The sequence below is a fragment of the Melitaea cinxia genome, chromosome Z (genome assembly GCF_905220565.1).
Source record: "Melitaea cinxia chromosome Z, ilMelCinx1.1, whole genome shotgun sequence".
Lineage (NCBI taxonomy): Eukaryota > Metazoa > Arthropoda > Insecta > Lepidoptera > Nymphalidae > Melitaea > Melitaea cinxia.
The window spans coordinates 10,090,001-10,115,168 of NC_059424.1; the positions used below are offsets into that span (position 1 = coordinate 10,090,001).

The window sequence follows — 25,168 nt, forward strand, 5'->3', positions numbered from 1 at the left end:
ATAGATATGAAGTACATGCAGATTATTTTTGTTAATTTTAAAAATCCCGAATAATATTACTATGAGGCGGCATTTAATTTAAATTTATGAAATTTTAAGAATTCAAGTCAGAAAATTTCGTAAGAATCGAAGCAATTTTTTTTTTTAATGATTATATGCGTATTGGTATATATTAGTAACTTTTAAAGTTAATATAAATAAGCAATTAAATTATATTGAAAATTTTTAAACAAATCATTTGTATGAAAATTATTCTTTACAAAAAAAGAAAAAAACAATAAGCAACGTATTTTTATACGATTACAATTTAGTTTTTCTCATTTTAAAATATTTATAATAAGATTTAAAACCTTAATTAAATGTTTAATAGAGTATTTATTATTCTAATCGATCTAAAAAACAAAGAAATAATAGCTCTCAATTACCGTCGCTATTCGACGTTAAATGTCGACGAACTGTTCGTCTAGCTGACCCAGACGATCATTTACATTCATATTATATTCACGCGTACCCTTACATGCAGCAGACAAATAGAGGAGGTTGAGAGTAACTGCTTCTTAATCCGAAATGTAAGAAATATTCGTCTCACAAAATATTCACAACTTTTCATGCGATACTGCAGGTTTCTTGTTAAAAGTTCTAAATACTATTTATACATTATTTATCAAGCTACTGGCTTATCGATTGATGAATAGCGAAAAAGAACTTAAATATACACAAGGACTAAATAGTTTGCCATATATCTCCCGTGCTGTGCAATTTTTATGTTTTAATATTTATTATAAATTCTAAGTATATGTGTTGTAATTCCGTCTGTCTGTTCTCATCATGTCTTCATCTCGCGCCTAAAGAAAAGCAAACGAGGGCGAGTATCTCGTAGATCACCTCAACGCTCGCACGAATGATAAATGCGGTATCCTCACAACATGTATATATCGGATAGCGGTGCTCTTTGTCCCTAACCACTTCGCTCGCACACCACGTTACGATCGTTCCTTACCCGCATGCGCGTCTATACGAATGACACTTTTATAACTTAATTGTACAGGTACAACACTTTCGTTGCATTTTCCACAAATCATCTCCATGATATACATTATTTAAAAATTATAGGTAGGTATTTGTTGTAAATTCAAACGACTCGTTATTGACAACTGGTTTATTTTATCTAACATACCAGACATATACTACAACATCTTACAATTGATGTACTTCTAATTAATTATGGTAAACAGAACAAAATAAAATCATAACATATATTAAATGACAAACAATAAATAAATTTACTCTGCTATGCTATATGAATGCAATATGGCGTTCATATAAAATATAATTAACAAATCATAACAAATCTCCTTCCGCATTTTAAAAAATTAAGTAAAAACTAATTAAATAAATGAGCTAAACGCTGCTTGCAATTTCTTTTGCTTTCCTTGAAGGTCTAGGTGATGTAAACTTTCTAGAAACTTGTTCATCTCTATGAGAACACGTTGGTTCATTGACATCGTCTGCAAAGCTTACATCATTAGCGTCAGTGTACATTTCAATACTATTGTCGTTTCCGTCATTACAATTTAAGTCACTTTTACATTTTATTAGATGACGACGATTACGTCTAAATCTTTTACCTACACTGTTTTATACAATGTAAGATCGTGGAGTATTAGCGTATCCTTATCCTACTTTTCCCCTATATCTAACCTTTCCGTTTATACATATGACGGAATCACCCCCTATCAATTCCTCAAGCTCTTTACAACGCTGATCATAATATAATTTAGTTTTATGTTGTTTGTTGAGCATAGTTTTATAGTCTAAAGGATTGACAAGTTTAGGCTTCACTAAGTAGAGCTAAAGCTAAAAGGAAATCTTCATTACTCGCAAGTGATTTTTTTAACATCTTTTTGACAGTTTGGACCGCTCGTTCACTTTTTCCGTTTAATTAGGAATAGTTAGGAGAAGAAGTAACTTGATCAAATCCCCATTCAAAAACATTTTAAGCTCTCTGCTGGAATACTGCGTTCCGTTATCTGTTATAACGACACTTGGAATACCAAATCTTGCAAATATTTCTTTCATTTTATTTATCACTATGCAAGATAACAAATTATTTATTTTACAAACTTCTACAAAGTTTGAATAATAATCTACTAATATAAGATAATATTTTTTATTTACCTCAAAAATTTCAGAACCCACTTTACTCCATTGAAGATTAGGAATATCTATAGGTATCATAGGTTCTTTACTAGGAGCGTTTGAATATTGTTGACATGTCTTACAACGCTTGACGTATTGTTCTATGTCATGTGAGATATTTGGCCAATAAATAACCTGTCTTGCTCGCCGTTTGCAACTTTCAATGCCTAAATGACCTTCGTGAACAATTATTAACATTTCATTACGCAGCTTTCTTGGAACCAGCACTAAGTTGTTACCTTTGAATATAACTCTGTCGACAACATTTAACTCATTTTTTATAGACCAGTAATGTTTAACTTCATTAGAAACGTTGTAATTATGATTTGGCTAACCTAAATCAATATATTTCATAAAATTTATTACTCAAAATCATGCTTGGTTTCTCTTTTTACTTAAGTTAATTTATCATTCGATATTGGCATACCTTCTACAACCATCCTCACTTGTCATACAACTTTATCGTAAATCTTACTACTATAAAGACCCGGTAGTGCTGCTCGAGATAGCATATCAGCTATATACATATATTTTCCTGGAACATATATCACAACTAAATCATATCCCTGAATTCTTAAAAGCATGCGTTGCAAACGTGCTGGATAAGACATTAATGGCTTTTTAACAATACTTTCTAGCGGTTTATGATCTGTCTCTACGACGACCCGTCTTTGTCCGTAAATATATTGATGAAACCGTTCACACGCAAAAACAATCGCTAACATTTCTTTTTCAATTTGGGCATACCTTTTTTGAGCATCTGTAAGTGTACGAAATGCAAATTCAACCGGTCGACCATTTTGTAGTAAAACTGCTCACAAGGCGTTACGTGATGCATCGACTGACATCACAATCGGTTGAGTCGGATTATAGAGTGCTAAAACGCTCGAGCTCGTTACTGCCTTTTTCAAGTTGTCGAATGCGTTGCGTTCGCTATCTTCCCAACGCCACGAATTATCCTTTTTTAAAAGATTCTTCAACGGAACTGCTATTTCAGAATGATTAGGAATGAACTTTGATAAAAAATTAACTGCACCTAAAAATCTTTCTAAATCTTTCCTATCCTTTGGAACCTGCATTTCTTTAATTGCTTTAATTTTTTCACTATCTGGTCTCATACCGTTGACATTAAATACGTGCCCTAGTATTTAACTTCTTCAACAAAAAATCTGCATTTATCTTTATTAAACTTCAAATTGATTTGCCTAACTCTATCTAGCAGTGCCTTTAAACGATTATCGTGTATTTCTTTTGTTTCACCCTACACAATAATATCATCAATATAATTTTCAACACCATCAAGATCTTCTCAAAAATTGCTTTAATTTTCCATGAAAAACTTCCGATGCACAATTTATACCAAATGGAAGACGAAGAAATTGGTACCTACCGAAGGGTGTGCTGAATGTGCACAAATCTGCACTGTCGTCGTCTAGCGCCACAGTCCAAAACCCCACAGTAGCATCGAGTACAGAGAAAAATCGTGCTCCGTGTAACCGAGATGCCAGTTCAGATACAGTTGGTAGTTGAAAGTGTAATCGTTGCACCGCCATATTAAATTCACGAGGATCTAAACATATACAAATACCATTTAGTATAGTAAGTCTTTTTAGCGACTAAGACTAATGGGTGAACCCACGGCGTTGGATGTGTAACCTTTCTAATAACGTTTAGTTCTTCCATTTTTTCTAATTCCACTTTCAAACAATCTCGTAAGCTGTGAGGAATTTTTCTACTAGCGCATATAACAGGCGCCATATTTATTAACAACTATGTGATACTTGCCAGGTAAGCATCCTAATCCTTTAAAAACGTCATCATAATTTGATATTTCAATAGAATAATTAAGTTTTACTAATTCTAACATTTCACATGATTTATAACCTAAAATACTATTACAGATCATGTCAGCTATTGCGAATTTAAGGTTAAGTAACGTTTTTATAAGTCCAAGGAATAATACAAATGCCCTTAAGGGGTATAGAATTATGAGTATAAGAATGTAAAGCTAGTGTCTTTTTTATTATTATTTCGTCATTAAAACCCAACTCTTTAAACCTCTTATAAGATATTATGTTGTAATCCGCTCCTGTATCTATTTTAAATATTTCTACTGCATGCTCACAAGAAAGTTTCTGAAAACAATTCTCACCTTTTTTATTTCCTTCTTCAACAACGCTAATCTGAAAATTATCATCTGTCGAATCACTATCTCGATCATTATTGTTACATTCAATTTCATGAACACTATTAAATTTACCTATATTACGAGTCGAATTACGATTAAAATTATAGAAACGGGAAAAATGACCTTGTTAGCCACAGGTGAAACATTTTATAAATCGTCCAGGGCATTCATCTTTCCTCCCACACCGTGAATTACCACAACTCATACAGGTAGTAATTGCTGATGATCCTGGAACGCCAACAGTATTATGGCACGAAGTGCTTTCTGGATTGTTGCTCCGCGTGCGAGATCGCCACCCACATGCTACTTCTTGGTCTTGGCTGTCTACCTTCTTGTGCTATTTCGTCTACTTGACAAATTCGCATCGCTTTTTCTAAATTAAGTTCTTCGCATCTTAATAATCGATCCCTAACCGTATTTTGACGTATACCACAAATGATTCTATCTCTTATTAAATCTTCTTCTAATGTAGAGAATTCACAATTTTTGCTCCGTAGACGGAGAGCTGTAACGTATTGTTGAATAGATTCTCCAACCTCTTGATTTCGTGAAAAAAAATTATATCGCATCAACGTCACATTTGACTTCATTCCAAAATATTTATCAATTTTTTTTAATACGATATTGACATCATCGCGTTCTTCATCTGGCTCAAAATTAAAAGTTTGATATATATCAAACCCATCGGGACCTATAGGATTTACAAGTAAGCTGGCTTGAATACTTGATGATTCCGAATACACACCTTAAGCTTTTATGAACAATAGAAATTGTTGCTTCCACTTTTTCCATGCGTCTGCTCTGCTAACGTGTCCCCCAACGCCATCAATTTTAAGTTCTGATGGCGGCCGTGCAGCTCCATCTTGTGAACCGTTTACTTTACTTTTAATCAACAATTTTATTCAATATTGCTTTAAACATAGATAAAGTTACCTTTTTTGCGTTAATACATTTGTAATGCCATGTTTACCGAATATATTTAATATTTTTTCGCACCGCTGTCACCGTGTTGTAAATTCAAACGACTCGTCATTGACAATTTATTTATTTTATCTAACATGCTAGACATATACTACAACAGTATTGTCGATATTAGTACTTGTTAACGTAATTAATTAACCTAATGTGTATCTATTTCAATATATAGAAATAAAAAGAAACAAACCAAACAATTTATTACGTATTTGCATACAATTTAATAGCATAACAAAATAATTTAATTGGATGTAAAAACATAAAGTCTGAATAAATTACAAATTCAATAGCAGCTAGTACATATTTGATCAGTAGTTATAAGCTAACTGATGCCAGCATACGTTTATTTTGGTTTTTTTTTTTCTTTTTTTGGGGCTTTAATCTTTGCAATGTATTCATTTTGATTAATTTTATTACTTAAAATTGAGTTTAATACCTAGTCAAACTTTGCCCTTGGATATAAGGGTTTTTATATATATAAAACTATTTATACTTAAAATTAAGAACGAAATAAAAAATGAGAAACATGTTGCCGATTTGGAGGCTGTTATATTTTTAATTCTCACACAGTATATTATTACATTCATGTTTCTTAATAACAAGTCCAGGAATTAATTAATCTCTATGTTTAGTCTTCGTTCTTAATATTATGAACTGCTCGGTGACAATGCTAAGTCAGCGGAACAGTTTCGTAGTAATCTAAGACAGCCGGCGTGCATGCATAACTACGTTTGCGTAGTGTACAAGTTACTCTAATAATACAAAATGTTTGTGTGAAAATTCTAACAGTCTCTGTATCAAAACTTTAATGCATTATTGATAACCGTAGCTTAAAGATTAACATAAAATGATGGAAATTCAACATCTAAGCACAAGGATTCACCTTCTAGCGTAGCTAGCGCCTATTAATCAACGCAGCGCAGAAGACATGCCATTCGTTCTACTAATGATAAGTTAGAGTGATGAGTAAAAATGGGCGTGCAATGAGATGGTCAGTTACTAACACGACCCGGCTGGCCGTCTGCTTTATTTAAATGAGTACGTGCAGACTATCCTCGTTTGTGTCACGACTTACATTTCCATACAGAGTCATTTTTTACCGCATGATGCTAACCGTCATATTAGGAGTACAGTTACTAAATCAGTGTTCATTTACTTAATTGTATAAGCTAACTTTTCGTGCAAAATACGTAAAAATGTTATACTGTGTCATAAAGTAATAAGTCAAATCAAAAATACTTTTTATGAATCCATATATTAAATATCATTAGTGTCTATTGGTTTGATGGTGTACAAACGTGTTATAAGACACAATTTTTTACGTTCCAACAAGGGCAATAAAAATTTACATTTACGTGATTTACACTATTATGAACCACTTTTATTTTAATTCTTAATAATTTGTAATTTTGGAGGCTCTTAAAATAAATGATATGTCATAAAAGTTAATAAAATAAAAGTCCACAGTTTTTAATCTTTATAATGTAACAAATCGATATGTAACCAAAACTCTATGAAAACCAATTGAACTTAGTTAAATCAACCGTTTACCTTAGAATCACCATTGATTCAAAGTTACAGTAGGGACCTCATATCTGTAAATTGACGGATAGACTGAGTTCTGCAGCATGCGCGGTAAAAAGAATACGGTTATTAACGACGTCCGGTATTTAACGTGTTTATTAATAATGTACTATGGAATTTTGTTATGGGGCAATGCGGCTGATATAAATGTCATTTTTATTCTGCAGAAAAGGGCTATCCGTTATATTTACAAAATGGGATGTAAGGAATCTCTCAAAGAGAAGTTTAAAGAGATCAACATCCTGATCTTTGTATCGCCAGTATATTAATGAAAATATTATGTGTACTGTGTGGCTACGGTACTAAAGAATATAAGGCATACTGGATCAGGACGAGGTCCAGTCCAGACAAAAATAGCCTGATGTAAAATATAACAAAGTATGGTTAGGCATACTGAATTATATATTACGGAATCAAAGAATATGGCCACCCCCTCTCTTCCCGTGGGTGTCGTAAGAGGCGACTAAGGGATAACACAGTTCCGCTACCACCTTGGAACTTAAAAAGCCGACCGGTGGCGGGATAGCCATCCGACTGCTGGCTTTGAAATACACGGGCCGAGGACGGGCAGCAGCGTCTTCGGTGCCACAAAGCCAGCCCTGCGGTCACCAACCCGCCTGCCCAGCGTGGTGACTACAGGCAAAACACATGAGTTCACGTTTTTGGCGTAAACTTGTGGAGGCCTATGTCCAGCAGTGGACTGTATAGGCTGTAATAATGATGATGATGATGAATTTGTTAGTGTAGTTATGTGCATTATTTGTTAGTCGTAGTAATCGACATGCCGCAAATGATGTTACAGTCTGGAACGACCACAAATCAATATTACCTAAATGCCGGCTCAGGAAATAAGTAGTTCCTTTATAGGAGAATGTCTATATCAATATATAATAAGATTCCAGCTGCACTTTAATCTCTGCCTTTACTGTTTTTTTTTTTTTTTTATTAGGCAAGCTTTTTGTAGTAAACCTATTATGCCATCAATGAATGCCAATAATGATGAAAAGGCATGGGATTAAATAAAGCTCGACCAGGCTATGTCTATGACACGCCCTGTAAATACAGTTACAAATATTGTGAACAGGTGGTATGTGATGGTTTTGGCATGTCCCGTTTTTTTAAAGAGTACCGAGAGTTTTTTACTCCGGCTTTTTTTTCTCTCGGCCTACACTAGGGACATTACTTTGTTATTTTTTATATTTAATAAAGCCAAGGATAAACTAGGTAGGAAGGTAATGTCTACCGAGACATTAGAATTTTTGAGTAATTTAATATTTTGACTAAGTTGGGTTGCTTATAGCATTGGATACATTACCTAAGTTTATAATGTACCTAATGTTAAGATGTAAATTTTTATTTTATTGCTTGATATTTTTGCTACCTTAACTTTCTTTTATTGCTATTTAGTTTTTTTTTATAACGTTATGGCGAAATAAATGTTTTCATTTCATTTTCCATTTCATTTAATTTCATGTATGAATAGAATTATACTCAATACAGCAAAACAAAATTTGCTTAATTTTTAGCAGAAAACTGCAATTTTATGTACATTTCTAAATAAAATTTAACTGTAAACAGTTTTAGAAAATATTTCTTATTAGTTGAATGTTTGTACCAACATTGTTAAAAAATTTCTTTTAAAAATTTTGGTTCAAACAATACCTATTCTAGTAGGAAGTATAATTAATTTTCATATTTTTTATTTCATATTTTCATTCATAGTCATAAAAGTCGTTACTTGCGCAATATGTTAATTGTAAACGACGCGGATAATAAGCTGTCGATTGAAACATATAGTGAATTTCCGCTCACGAGCAACGGTGAAATGCAGATTAACTGATTCAATTTTATTCTATAAAATTATTTATAATCAAATAAATGCCCCAACTGCAGAAAATCAACGTATCACTACCGCTTCATGCCCCAATTACCTTCGAAAAACTATTCATTTTCCTAATTTCCACAACGAATAGACGTACGTACGTAGACTAAGCTGCGCCGCCCGGTTTTGCCATATTATGATTTCATCGAAATGTCGGGATAAAAAAATTGGTTGCAAAATCTATAAATTCTCACTACCCAACTTTGTATTAATAATATTATTTGGAATTATTATTTTAATCAGTAATATTAAAAGTACATATATAATAATATTGATTGCGACGACATCGATATTTCCCATGACACGTTCTATAATTACAGTAATTATTGGAAATGTTGTTTTTTTTAACTTCATTGTCTGTACCGATAAAATATGTATACGTGTTTTTTCCTTTTTAATGTTTATTGTATTGTTAGGTATATTTTAGTTTATATAATATGAATTATATAATCTGAATCTCGGAAATGGCTCCAACGATTTTCATGAAATTTAGTATGCAGGGAATTTCGGGGGAGATAAATAAATCTAGCTAGGATTCATTTTTAGAAAATGTCATTTTATCCCAGTTTTTAGACAGTGAAAAAATATCGTTAGAATACGAAGGTAAATTTTACAAGAGTCAGTAAAGTTGTGATAGCTCAGGTGGGAAATTGGGATCGCGATAGACCGAATTGACCATAGTTTAAATCCTCGATCGATTATTATTTTTTTTTTTTTTCTAATTGGACTCGTTATCTTTTATTTAATGATGTATGTAAAGTAGAAAAATATTGTTTATATTTTATCATTATTATTTATTTTTTTTTTTTTTGATTTTTTATATTTATTTATATTTTTATCATTTTAGGTAAAAAAAATACTATTCATATTTTATAAATATGTAATATGTATTTAAATATGATTTGCAAAAAACACGATTTACTATAAATACCGAGCTAAGCTCGGTCACCGAGGTACTAATATATATTTAGGTTAATAATGTTTGCCTCCCTTTTTAGAAAAAACCTCACAGTTATTTCACATAAAATATATATTATTTTATAGATATTTACTTGCTCTTCCGGCATCTACAATTTAAAAAAAAAATTTGCTTTTGTTTTTGTAAATTAGTTAATTAATAAAGTTATATATAATAAAATATAAAAAACAAATATAATAAACGGCCAAGCAACATATTTTAACTAAGGTGTAGGGTTTGTGAAGTTAGGGTTTGTAGAGTTAGGGCGTGTAGAGTTAGAAGCTTGGCTCTACATGAGATCTGATAACTTTTTGACAGTGCGAGCCATATGATCTCGTCTTGGCAACATTTTACATGAAAATGTTTTTGGTGGGATTTTTTTACTTATTTTGTGCGAATTATTCGCACGGGTATTGTTAGTAATAATTATAATTATTAAAATATTATAAGTAAGATATTTGACTTCTATGCTATTGCAATTGTATTATGCTTTAAAATACACAAATTATTTTGTGTTAAATAATAATATTAATCTATAGAAACAATTCATATAAAAGTGTAGTCGTTCAACATATGTTTAATCTTTTTAAATTAAAATAGATGCATCGCGTCTACTCTTCGAAATAAATAAAAATTAATACTCTTTTTTTCCTTTTTTTTGCTATAATGGTACCTTAATCTCAATTAACTATATTAAGTAATACTCATATATCTGAGTGTCTCAGTCTGAGTGCACTTTCTACCACATAATGATATGAAATAGCCTATAGATGAATCGCCAGCTATCTATATCAAGTTTCATTACAATATTACAATCATCTCAGCACAATTTTGATGAAAAGGTAACAAACATTCGTTTAGTTTTAGTAGGATCATTATTAGTAGGATAGCTTAGTACAACAATATATTAGGTACCTAATAAATATAATTTCTTTAATAGTTCGAGAAAAAAAACACAATACAATTCCGCACTCTGTGTAATCAGAGATTGTACTTGTAAGTCAAGCAATAGTCAGTTACAAATCCAAAACATGACATTTTTGTAAAACATATAAAATAATTGTGTTTGCAGGCAAACTAAAAAAAACCGACTTCAATTATATCGAAAAGTAATACCACGTAGGTAGGCGAAAAACTAGTCAAGTAAATACGCATTATCAAAGATTACTTCAAAAGTTGTAATAAGATCTTGATGAAATTTAAATGTGACCACATGATAAAATTCGGCTTTCGATTAAATTAAAAATTATCAAAATCAATACATCCAGTAAAAATTTATGCTGATTTTCGAGTTTTCCTCGGTTTCTCTGGGATCCCATTATCAGATCCTGGTATCATTATCATGGTACAACACCAGGGATATCTACTTTCCAACAAAAAATAATTATCAAATTCAGTTCATTAACGACGAAGTTATACCCGAACATACATTAAAAAAAAGAAATATATATACGGTCGAATTGAGTAACCTCCTCTTTTTTTGAAGTCAGTTAAGAAATAATTACAATATAAGTAACATTTACATAAATTAACAATTTAAGAAATTGTGTCTATAAATCTGAACCGCCTAGCAATAAAATTATATTAGGTACACTTTTATTAATCGCCACGTGAAATACACGCGCATCGGAAACCTCGTAACTGTACTTTGTATTAAATTTCCAAATGTAACGAAAAAGAAATTAATCATTATAAAATGCCTTTACTATTCACTGTTCTACAACACACAGGTTAGAAAATATAAATTTTGTTAGTATTGCCTAGGACAGACATCAGATCTGATGAATGGCTTATATCGTAACAGGAAAATAAATAGAGATTTACAATTTTTTGGTATGTAGCAAAAACCTATATTTTTTTTTAGAATTTAAATTTAATTGTTAATATTATATATATTGAAAATGCAAAACGTAAAATCTGTTTTTTGACATGTAACTGCGGTATTAATTATATGTCCACGTAAAAACGTGTCAAGATAATTTAAGATCAAAATTCAATTTATTTATCCATTAATGTAAATAAATATAAATTTCAACTTCTGTGAAATTGATTATTTTTATTATCAATTAACACTTGTCTATTAACTCACTCCAAACGTTGACCACGATGAACAAAATTACTGCTCTCCGTCATAAATAAACAAACCGAACGACAAAGGTAATTTTATTTTAATTATTAGATATTTTTACTTTAATTTTATTATTTCATAGATAAAACAAATTCATTTTTGTATCTTAATTGTATTTTTGGTGGCATTGAAATTATTTAAACGCGAGATGTTTTACAAGATATTTTAAGAATATTAACACTATTTAGACATAGCCTGAACATTATTTCATTATTTTCATTACTATTTATAGCTCGATGTATAGTAGCTGGTGTTTAAAAATTTCCATTTCTTTAATCCAATGACGGAGGTTTAAATTGCCAATTTGTTCAACAGCTTGACGCGCGATCGTCGCAAATGAATCAAATGTTTTATATCTATCTATGACCGCAACCACAGCTTCCATTTAAGCAAAAGTGTGTGTCTGTGTTTCGCCGTTTTTAGACATTCTTTTAAGTATGTGTTTTACCTGTGTCAGGATGTCCCGCTCTTCCATATTCATACTTATAAAATTAAAACTTAACATTATCATAATTCAATTACAAAAGACAAAAAAGAGTTTATTTATGTATGTTTCTGTGTGTGTGTGTGTCTGTGTATATGAGTGTGTGTCTGTGTGTGTGTGTGTATGTTTGTGAGTGTTGTGTTTAGTATATTTTTAGGTAATTACTTCAAGTAAAGCCTCAGTCTCTACATAATTTATTTTTGTAAGCCATTCAGTTAGTGATTTTTTAAGTTTGTAAGAATTCAAAGAATATATTTTTAACAAATTGTTTATCTTCTTGTATACATGAGCCGATTTTTAAGCATGCAATGCACGCGTATTGTTGACATGCAAATTTGGTTTCAGCAATAAATGTTTCATTTACAATGAATATATTTTGTATATTTCATTTATAATGAAATATTACAAATACACTTATAAAAAAAGTACAATAATAAACGTAGATTACTTTGAAAAGTAGTGTATCATCATGATTTTAGAATCGTGGACTATATTCACTTTTAATAAACAATTAGTGCACTCAAAGTAAATAAATACAAAAAAGTGCGTATACAAATACATAAATAAATATTTATTTCAATAGATAATTTTAAAATGCTTATGAAATGATCAAGCAGACGGTCAGTTTGTCTAGTTCAGCATCAAAAACGGAGTTTGTTACAAGTTCACAATCGATTTTAAGCGTCACTGTCCCGACTGTTGAGTTCACGACGTAAACTATAATCCGCCGTGTACACAATGCTTCGTACATTATTTCTATTTTTGTTGGAACTACGTTACTCGATGCAAGCAACTCGATATAAAAAAAAACTGTTTTGACGGAAAAACGTAATTCCAGAAAAATCTCTTTGTCTTTTGAACGCTGAAAAGATGTCAAAACATTTCCAAATTCGTAATACTAATATATTGTTTCTTAAAACAAGGTAAAGTACTACATAATATATTTATTGTCTGTTTTTTCACTTTAATATTCTTCATTTTTTAACAGATTATATGCCATTATAAACCAAAAGCGTGTGAAATAACTATTCTACAGAAGTCGTCATAATTATACAAAAAAGTTACTAAAATCAACCTTTAATATATAGACTACAGAAGCTCTTCTCACATTATTCCATATTTACGCCATGAACGATATGCAGGTTCTATCAAATGTAACATCATACCCGTTCCGATACGCTTCAGCGCCTAAGCCGGAGCTCGTTAGAACATTGATAATGGAAACTATACTGGTATCATCGTTTAGAGTAACATGGATAACTGTTTCATGTATAAAACGGAAATTTCGTATCCGATTTTTGGTAAAGCTTTTTTTATAAATCTACGTGCATAATACCTTAACCTGGCTTGCTATGCGTGTGCCAGGACTAAAGATTCCCCCTATGTCTAACAAATTAGAAATAAAATGGGGGAATGATTTATTCATGACTTTATGAACAGGTGAACGATTTATAGCGGAAGTAATGTTCAGTTGTATATGTCCATCATCAACTATGAAAGCAAACAAAAGACCTTTTTTATACTAAATAATTACAAACTACGTAATCGGTTTACACGCCTGCTCAATTTAGATTATTTTATTAAAAGTTCATTAGAAATAGAACACTTGATTATAAATAGGTACCTATAACTAAAATTAATATTAATACCTGGGTGACCGAGCTTAGCTCGGTATTTTTAGTAAATCGTTGGAAATCATTTAAATACGAATTACATATTTATAAAATATGAAACTATTTTACGATTTTATTGACAATAATAAAAAATATGAACTGGTTCTTTAAGTAAAAAATCACGAGAGCTATTAGAAAAAAAATCGACCTAGAAGACACGGGGATTTGAATCGTAGTCTTCTCAGACGTTTTCGACCGGCAGATTTCCCACCAGAGCTATTACAACTTTATTGACAATTGCGAAATTTACCTTCGTATTCTAACGATATTGTGTCCATTTTGTTTCATTGCCTAAAAATAGGGTTAAAACGACATTTTCTAAAAATGAATCCAAGCTAGATGGTTTTCTCGCCCCCGAAACCTCCTATATACTAAATTTCATGAAAATTGTTGGAGCCGCTTCCGAGACTCCCATTGTATATATAGCTCGTTTAAAAATATTTAATATTAATAACATAGCTAAAGTTTTGAAGTAAAACTTCTTCACCCACGCTTGACTTGGGGAGTAAGCTGGTGAATGCGTGACGAGAGTGTTACGAAAAGTACGAACGAAGTTGAGAGGGAGTTATAAGTTAGTGAAGATAGAAAGCGAGAGAGTTACGTTTCGAAAGTTTTACTTATCGTGTGGTCTAAAGCACACTCGTCGTTTTTTTTAGGGTTCCGTAACTCAAAAGAAAAAAACGGAACCCTTATAGGATCACTTTGTTGTCCGTCTGTCTGTCAAAACCCTTTTTTTCAGGAACGCGTGGAGGTATCAAGCTGAAATTTATACCAAATACTCAGGTCAACTGTTCTTTAGAGCTGCACAAAAAATCTAACTTCTAAACCAAAGCAATCAAAAGATACAGCCGTTTATGCTGCAAATTTTCGATACTCGCAAAGGAATCAGAATCTACACAAGGTCATCATCATCATCATCATCACTTCAGCCTATCGCAGTCCGCTACTGAACATGGACCTGTACAACTTCGCGCCAAAAATGGCGTGAAATCACGTGTTTTGTCATAGTCACCACGCTGAGTAGGCGGGTTGGTGACCGCAGGGGCTGGCTTTGTCGCACCGAAGGCGCTGCCCGTCTTCCGCCTGTGTGTTTCAAAGCCAACAGTTGAATTTGAACAGTTTCAAGGTGGTAGTGAAATTGTGTTATCCCTTAGTCGCCTCTTACGACACCCACGGGAAGAAAAAGGGTGGCTATATTCTTTAAAGCCGTAACCACACAGCCTACACAGGGTACTTCCCGTGAACTCCGAAACTTGAAATTTGGTACGAAGCAACGTCTTTGGACGAAGCAATTTTGTTTGTACGGAACCCGCGATGCCGAGTCCGCCTCGCACTTGGCTGTTTCTTTTTCTTTTAGGCATCATCATCAAAAATAAACAAATGCACTGAGATAGGTATAATTATACTTAAACTACCTGAACGGTATTTAAAAATAGGGGTTGGTGGTAGAAGGGTGAAAATTTAGTGTTGTATGTATTTTTCAACGCCGAATCATAATAAAATGAAAAATAAATAATTTACCTAAAAACTGATAAAAAATTAGGGCTGGACTATCCTTAACATTTAGGGGGAAGAAAAATAGATGTTGTTCGATTCTCAGACCTACCCAACATGCACACAAAATTTCATGAGAATCGGTCAAGCCGTTTCGGAGGAGTTTAACTACAACCACCGCGCCACGAGAATTTTATATATTAGATATTTTTGTAGAATACGGTAGTGTATTTTCTCTTCATAAATTACACATTTATATTACAGTACCGCCTAGTTTAAGCTTGTATACTTTTTCTTTTGTCTACATTTTTATTACTCAAAGAATTTAATTTTCCTTTTATATTATGCTTACACTCGCAAATAACAATACTAGTGCATGAATACTTCATGATAATTTAAATTTTAACATATTTACACTTTATGGAATAAACGTGATTCAAACTAGCAATTTAAATATTGAAATATATCGTTGTTTAGAGAAATTACTCTACATAAAAGTCCTATTAATTACAAATTAAGAAACATTAGAATTACTGATCTTATAATATAATAAATTAATATAATTTAGAAACATTAGAATTGTTATTTTATTGAAAGAGTTTCTATATAAAGACTTTATAGCCGACGACGCGTTGACGCAACGGTCACAGCACTGGTTTGTGACTGTTGCTCTGGCGGTTGCGGGTTCGATCCCCGCACATGATAAACATTTGTATTGGTCATACAGATGTTTGCCGTGGTCTGGGTGTTAGTGCAGAACTTGTGATTCTCCCGACCGCGCCTCGGAGAGTACGCTATATGTATAGCGATCGTTACTCATAGTAGGGAATATATCCGCCACGCCGCAGTGGAACAGCGTGGTGGATTAAGCTCTCCTTCCCTACCTCCTTCCTTCCTTCTTCCTTCTCCTACATGGGAAATTAGACTATACCCAGCAGTGGGATATTACAGGCTGAAGCGTAAGCGACTTTATAGCGAAAGTTTTACAATTAAATAAATAAAAACTTGAATGTCATTATTTAGAGACATGTATTGTATCAGACTTCGAATTATATTACTCAAGTTTTAAGTTCCAAATTATCCTTTAACATATTCTGACTTCGTTTAACTTAATACTTTAATAGGCCTTATGTTTTAACAAGGTTACTCGTGTTTGGTAGTTAAATAGCAGCCACATTACGAACGTGAAAAATCAATAACTGTTCCCATTGTATGTACACTTTATTATTCACTCGCTTTAAAACAATGCGTAAAAATTGATCTGCTTAAACCGTGTCACGTATTACAGTCGCGCCTAACAAACTCGATTGTAACGCCTCAATGTTTTAAAATAGTATTAATTGAGGAGAGTAGTATTAATTGAGGCTACTCTATTTATTCAAATAAGTTTTTACAGATATAAAATAAATACACGCTAAAACTCTTGAATCAAGTTTAATATTTTATTGTAAAAGAAAAGAAGAACATATAAATATGTAAGAATAGTTCTATTGGAGGATTGGAAAGTCGCGAACACGTGCTATTCTTATGCATACAGTTGAATTAATCTTAAAATAGAAAATAAACCAATAATCTGTTGTGGCTTATAATTAGTTTACCAAGAGGCTTTTTACTTTTAAAACGAAAAGAAACTATGTTTACCTTGACACAAGTACAGTAAATAAAAATAGACACATGTTAGTTACGTTTACGTAAACATCATTTTAAGTTAATTAAGACATTCCTATAGCCTTTTCTACTTTCTCCGTTCATTCCGTTAGTAAAATAAAAACACCCCCGTCGGATTGTTCGGTTAATTCTTTTGAATTACACAACTTTAATAATAACTTCAATAATAACTTTAATAGCTTTAACAATTATATAAGAGAATGTTTTTACCCGAAAAGTCTTTGTTGTATACAATATTTAAGTACTTTTAATTTTAAGATAGTTAAGAGATTTTAGAACTTGTTGTAAATTTTTAGGCATTCTATGCTTTTGCTATAAACTCTAAAAGCTATAATTATATAACCGGAGTTTCTCAAATGAAAGTTGAACAAAGGCAAAATATTTATAAACAAATAACTAAATAAATATCTACACAATACATACACACACGGTCGTCTGTTCCTAAAGTAGGTAAGCAACTTAATGCTTGTGTTATAGGTAACAACCGAGTGGTATATCTATCTGGTGCTATCTATTATTTTTGTCGACTGTTTAAAATTACATAAATAATTAAAAAAAGTTTACTAGTAATATTTTAGTTTTACAAACGTCATATTATACAGTCGTGTTACGTCACTTACGATATATATTTTTCTTACGGTTTTAGTATCACATTTTTTTCAGTTCGGTCGCCCAGCCAATAGCCAAGCCTGCCGTAAGGAACCTCGTTCCAATAAAAGATAATAAAATTTGTATATTTACAAAAATGTAACATACTAAATATTAACAAATACATATAAAAATACATACCAAAACACAAATATACTTATAAATATACATAAACATATACATACTCACTATAATATATAAGTAAATACATACATATTCCATAATATACAGATGATTACACATTAGCTAGTGAAGCAAGTGTTTCTTTAAATATATTTCGATATACATACTGATAAATAATACATATATATATATACATATAAATAAATATTTATATTACACAACCCTCGGAGCAGAATGCAGGGTCATTACAAACTGCGCCAACGGGCTAGTCAATTATCACTATATAATTTTAGGATCAAGCTAAGATATCAAGATACCATTTGACTGAATAAATTCCTTGACTACATTTCAACATATCCTTTAAAAAATTCCACGCTTACAGCGGTATCCTAGAAATGGTCACCCTTTAGGGACCTTAAGTCGATAGTTTGCGGGGATTTAGCTTCGTTTAAAGTTACTGATACGCACTTGTTTGCAATGTTATATAACATATGTATATTTGTGATAAAAAACCTTTCTAAAGAATAAACTTTTGCAAACTTTACTAATAAAATTTCACCAGTAAATATAAAGATGAATGATATGTATATAGAAGCTAAATGATATGTACAGTTAAATTAAAACAATATTTATTTCATTTAATCGTTTCCAAAGTCGGCTCGACCAGTATATACAATTTATACATCATGCTTGTATCAATAAATAGCGTTTGTGAAGTCTGTAAACATGGCTCCGAATGAAACAAGGTCGAGTCGGTCAAGACGCTATGATCACCAACAATAGAGGATGATGCCCGTATATATTCCATGTAACCAGTTTGCTTTGTAATCCTGTTATTGTTTGTTTCTTTTGATTTTTTTATTTTGTGTGTATTGTAGTCTTGATATTAGATTTCTGAATAAAATAATGCATATATCTGCCGTTTGACCTAAAATGAAGGACTTTTGTGTTTAGACTCGCTAATATAAGAACCCGATGAAGCGTATTTCGGAAATATATCATTTAACTAAGTAATATTAATGTTCGTAGGATATGAAATATTAATATTACAAATAGAGTTGAAGCATATTATCATTAATGCGACACCGTTTAAATTTATAAAAATAGTGTGGAAAATAAAGCCGTTTTGTTAAGAACTGTTATACAGATACATTGAAATATATGTAGTATTTGTCATTTTGAACGATGGGCCGAAGACGGAAACTGAAAATATACCTGAATTACTTTATTTTGTTTTATTTTTGTTTTAAGTCAACTATAAAATTGTAAATTTTAAACATTACAGTGATGCGAAATCCTTTGTTCAGTTTAACAGCTACATTTTGTTCAAGTAGGTATAACATTAACATACCCTGTGATCAATGTATTGGAGACGAAGAAATCATGCTTTATTAAAGAAACTATTATTTTCTAACCATTTAGAAAATATTATTTATATTTTATAATGCTAAAATATCTTTGTTCACATATATACATATAGTGGGTATATAATACTTTTTTTTATTTAATATTAACTTTAGTATATAACTAACTTTTTATGTTACGTTTTCGTGTCGCTAATTTTTGTATTACTATATATCAATGACATATGTTAGATCAGTGAAAACAACATATTTTCTGTGCTCATTACTACACTATTGAAAGCCATTATCCCTAAAGAAGAAAAAGAAGAAGAACAACATATTATATACCATATACTTGTATGACTTAATATATTAAACGTTACATTTTAACTTATAAAATATAAACTATATTACTTATACAAATATTTTAAAGCACACAATCGAAGCAATGAAAAACAATGATGTTGAATATAGTATAAATTATTTTTATCCGTGTAAAAAAAAACACAAAATATAACGAACTTTTTGATAAAGAAAGAGACCTTAACGCGAATAAAAAGACTAAATAATCCTATAACGTTTACCAATGCTTTTATTTTAATATCTCATGTTCACTTTTTGTTTCGTGACATCATATTTTAATCCTCTTAACTCTTCTTTTATGTAACCATTTGTTTTCCACGTATTTTACCGTTTGCCATTAATACATTTACTCATATTTTTTTATTTATGAACAATTTTTATAATTTTCTTTTAAATTATTTTTGGTATTTCGAATCGTAATGTCTTAAAAACTTTGCTTTAAACTTTATAATATAGTTATTATGTGCAATATGGCGACACTAGTTGCTTACAAAATTAACGGTTTGTATAAAACGGCTTAAAGCTTTTTTTTCAGATTTTACAGCCGTCGTGATTAATTAAGCGCATTGCTGATATTTTCGCTTGAGCCATTAAATAACCATTACCACGAACTCCTAGAAAGATCTTTATAGAATAAAAACATTCAAGTATTCTATACACTTTTCGCTAAGCAATTTTATTACTGTCGCAAAAGCTATAACAAAAAGTATACTTTTAGTTTCTTTTGAATTTTATAAAATAAAATTTAACAATAAAAGTAGTCATAGCGTTGCTGTAAATTCGTAATTTTACACACTATTAAAAAGTAAATAATTATACAATTTAGACAAATTTGTAACGCTGTAGAAAGGTGATACTATTCAGAGCGAGGCCAACAAGAAGGCACTCGTCCTTGGCAAGGACATAGGTGACTCACCGAGCGGTTGATGTATTGCGGGGTGTGCGTCGCAGTCTGCACACACGGTGGAGCGCAACATCCTCTCGCGCTGCAGCCTCCGTAGGAGCTGCAGGTGCTGTGGCGTGAACACCGTCCCCGACCGCTCGCCGACCAGTACCACATCACCGGCGTCCCACCACGCTTGCTCCCGCAACGTTCCGTCCCGATTAAAAAGCCCCATATCTTTGTATCCCTCCGGCGGACTGAGAGCGCCCGGCTCCGGCTCCTGGAACCGCTCACATGCTCCACACCCCGAGCATTCCTCGTTCTCTCCCTCGTCAGAATATCCGCACTCATCTCGGACGACAATAATATAGTCAGCCTCGAAAAATTCATTCGCGCTCTCGTCGAATACTACTCTATTCTTTTTAGTCTTTGATCCTTTTTTAAGAGACGATTTTAAGTTTTCATGGTCCTTGTTGTGTCGCGTGTCACGAGCGGCGCGGTCACCGCGCATCGTCGCGTGTGTCCGCGGCGTGAGCGATCACCGTAGTGGTTAAGTGTCGGAAAGCAGCGGCTGGCGTACCAAGGCGCGATTGCAGCGCCGCGCCCGCCTATCGATCGGGGCGACTGCCTCATCGGCATCGCGGATTCAATTCCACCGCCATCGTCACCGCAGCCATGCCACGAAGACCCGTCAGCGTCGTCTGATGACTACAGAAAACTGTCTCAATCTGTGCACAACATATATATTATTATCCTTTTTTTTAAATATTTGCCTAATTTTGGCGCACTGCTAAATTTCATTTGACGATTCATGATTTCTATCATATTTACTAAAACGATAAATCTAAAATACCTAATTAAAATTCAAGTTAATAAAAATAATAACTTTAGTTGCTATAAATGTACTTAGTAGTATATTAGTTAAATTGACTTCGATGACTATTTAAAATGTTGATTCAAAGAAGTTTCGCGCTTTACCAGTCGTCCTGTAAGCAGTCGATTGCATAAATTGCAGCAATAAAGTTTCACAAACCTGTTAAGGTACGTTTCTGATTGCAGGAAACTTCTCGTGATACAATTTCCTTAGCAAAAATAAAACTTCAAATAGATATTTGCTTAAAAAATATAAATGTTTTTCTTGAGAAACCCCTATACTTATATTCCTAAAGAATTTCGAATGCAAAGTTAAAACATTTTTTTCCTTGCATAATAATTTACTATACCTACTTATTATGGCGATAATAATAATGATGCTGAAATATAATTTAATTATTTGAAAAGTTTTGAAAAATAATTGACCAAACACAGTTGTGTGCACACATGTTACACAGGCAACCTACCTGTTATATACTGTTTATATATGTTTGTATGTTGTTATATACTGTTTAACAAGCTTTCTAGCAAATAAAGATTAATATTATCATTATTATCATTTAATTGAAACATAATAAATATATATGTTTTTATGTCAGTAAAAATGCTTTTACCGATAATGTTCTACGCTTCCATCGATAATCTCTCTTTCTCTTAGATTGTCACGAGAAAATCGCTACAAAGCGAGAAGACTATTTATTATATCATACTAAATGACACGGCAAACTTCATACCACAACTTTTTTTTTCACCAATTTTAAAGTTATAATTCTTTTGGCGCGTTAATTAAAAATGATGAGAGTAAATTTATACGATGTGCGCATACCATTACAAAAAAAAAACCGATACCCTGAAGTTAGCAACATGAAGTCAGGCAAAAGCTACGTGAAGCTAGCTAGCAAATTAAGTAGGTATAACTTCTTACGTGCGTATATAAGTACACACACACATACACTTCCTTTTTCACCAGTATATCATTTTTTTTTTATTTTAATTATATTATATAGTGGACAAGGTTTGTATGAATGAAATTAAAAAAATTCTATATGCTATCGAAAGCAAAAAAAAAAAACAATTTGAGGCAGTCGTTCGAATTTTTTATAGCTTTATTTAGGTTTTTAATCTTCTTCGTTTTATTTTTCGTAAAATAATAATCACAATCAATAATATTTTATAAGGTATTGTGCATAATATGTATTGTCATTTGCTTTCATATGACATCACCTTTATTGCTACTCATTCTGCTAGAATATCACAACGTAGCACATAGTCACAGCACATACGTCTACGTGTATCTACGAGTATAACGCGTCACGATAAACGCATCAGAAAGACATCGATATCAATATGATATTTTAACATTTACGTAATTATTAACATTATTTACAGACATTTGTTAAAATTAGCTTTTTGTTTATGCAAACTGTCAATTAAAGTATATATTCCTTACTTACGTAGTAACTTATATATATACTATATTCCTTACTTACGTAGATCAAAGCCAAATAACACTGCTCACAAATAGTGTTGTTTTCCTGTGGTGAGTAAGATGGCTAGACCTCCTAGAGAGGATCTGGTTACCATAGCCTATGGACATCTGCAACACCAGAAGAGTCCCAAGCGCGTGGCCGAGCTTGTCCCCAATCCGCTTCAGGAGCTTTGTTCGCCTTACTCACCACAGGGACACAACGCTGCTTGAAAACAGGATTATTTAGCTGTGATCTTCGACAAGGTCGAAGTACTTCTTCAGTTGGGCTGCTCCAGATTTTAAGCAGGATATTTCCTGCTGTGTTCGACTTAATTCAAAAAGTATAATCAGGGGGGCCATACGCTTGTTTAGCGATCTAATCGAATAAAAAATTTATGGTATATAGTTATCGATATAATTCACTTACACTAAAATGAATATGATACTTCAATAAACTCCAAATTTATACGTATTCCTGTATTCGTATAACAAAATTGTAAAATTCTAATGTATGTATTTCAATCATTTTTACAATTGCATTCTTATAAATCCATCCACCTGTCTAATACAAATCACTGCTAAAATACTGGGGTTCGGAAAAAATCACGAAATATAACAAGGAATGATCGCACGATTTCTAAACCAAAAACAACTAACTAACTCCCTACAACCTTGACTTCTCTCGGGAAATTTGTATTCCAATATTTAATTTACCAAAATTGAATCCGGTTATATTATAAACTTTATTGCACTAAAAAAAATATACAGAAATTTACAGAAAAAGTTAATGGCAAAGGTGGAACTTATCCTTAGAAGAGATATCTTTCAGTCAACCAATGGCCACGAGAGAGAGGGAGACAGTGCAAGAAATAACAACGTAAAGAAAATAGCTAAATAACTGTAATATATTACACTAGCTATACCCGTACGAATAATTCGAACTTAATAAGTATAATAAAGTCTTCGGTGCGACAAAGCCAGTACTGCGGTCACCAACCCGCCTGCCCAGCATGGTGACTATGGGCAAAACACATGAGTTCACGTTATTTTTGGCGTAAACTTGTGGAGGCCTATGTCCAGCAGTGGACTGTATAGGCTGTAATGATGAAGTATAATAAATTAATTATACTTATCACTTTACAAAATTTAAAAAAAGTATTTATACGTAAGTCGATTTGAAATTGAACAAAAAATTTACGCTTTAGCCTGTAATATTCCACTACTGGGCATAGGCCTCTTTCCCCATGTAGGAGAAGGATCGAACTTAATCCACCACGCTGCTTGCACGAACAAAAAAATTACCAACCGTCAATCATATGGACGTTTGATTATAAATTAAAGCCGTCATATATATATAATTTTATAGTTAATTAATTCACAAATAAAAAGCAATAACAATTTTTTTTTTGTTGTTTTCGTCGGTAGAGCAAGCAGTTATCTATAAAATGATATATAATTTATGTGGAATAATTGTGAGGATTTTTCTAAAAAAGGAGGCAAACATCTTAAACCTTAGCGTATTAATATATGTGATACTTACAAGTTATACATACACTTACATAGACACATATACATATCATACATATATATATATATATATATATATATATATATATATATATATATATATACATATATAACGTGATTAATGGCCGACCCACAAAACTCATATTCTTGAGTAACATTTAGCTTATATATTAAGCTTCATTCTAATGTTAACATTTTAAAAATGTTATTTACAAGGGAAATGCATGTATTGAGCTTGCTTTACCGTGCTGAGTGACTTTAATCCTGCGTGACTTTAATTTTCCATTTGAATGACATATCATTAAAATACGTATTTTTATCACAATTGTTTAATTAAGTATTACAAATACCCATAACTAACCATAATAGGTATGCTAATAATAAGCTAATGTAAAAAGATTTGATTGATGTTAAGTTTAACAACAATAATAACAATAACAAATCAAGTATTCACGGAAGCTCCATTAATTGGTTGTTTGATTGCATTCTACAGCTAACGCCATAACTGTTAGCTTTGAATCAAAGCAATGGTCCAACGTATCTACACAAATTAACCACGAGCCAATTAGTTTGTTGATATAATTGTGATATATTCCTTGTATATGCATATAAGTAGGTATATATCATTGATCAGTAGCCGATTTTGGCGTAACTAGATTTTATGTCTATATTTTGGTACAAATACGAAATATGTTAATTCTAAACTA

At 31.9% G+C, this 25,168-nt stretch overlaps 1 protein-coding gene across 1 annotated transcript in view; it reads right to left on the reverse strand.

The window, feature by feature from the left end:
- The window catches only part of LOC123668777, a 105,937-nt gene extending 84,802 nt beyond the window's left edge, over positions 1-21,135 (reverse strand). Inside the window, exon 1 of the mRNA XM_045602471.1 lies at positions 20,627-21,135. Coding sequence (XP_045458427.1) covers positions 20,627-21,104 — 478 coding nt within the window. The 5' untranslated portion in view covers positions 21,105-21,135. The remainder of the gene's footprint in view (positions 1-20,626) is intronic.
- Positions 21,136-25,168: the final 4,033 nt, after the last annotated feature.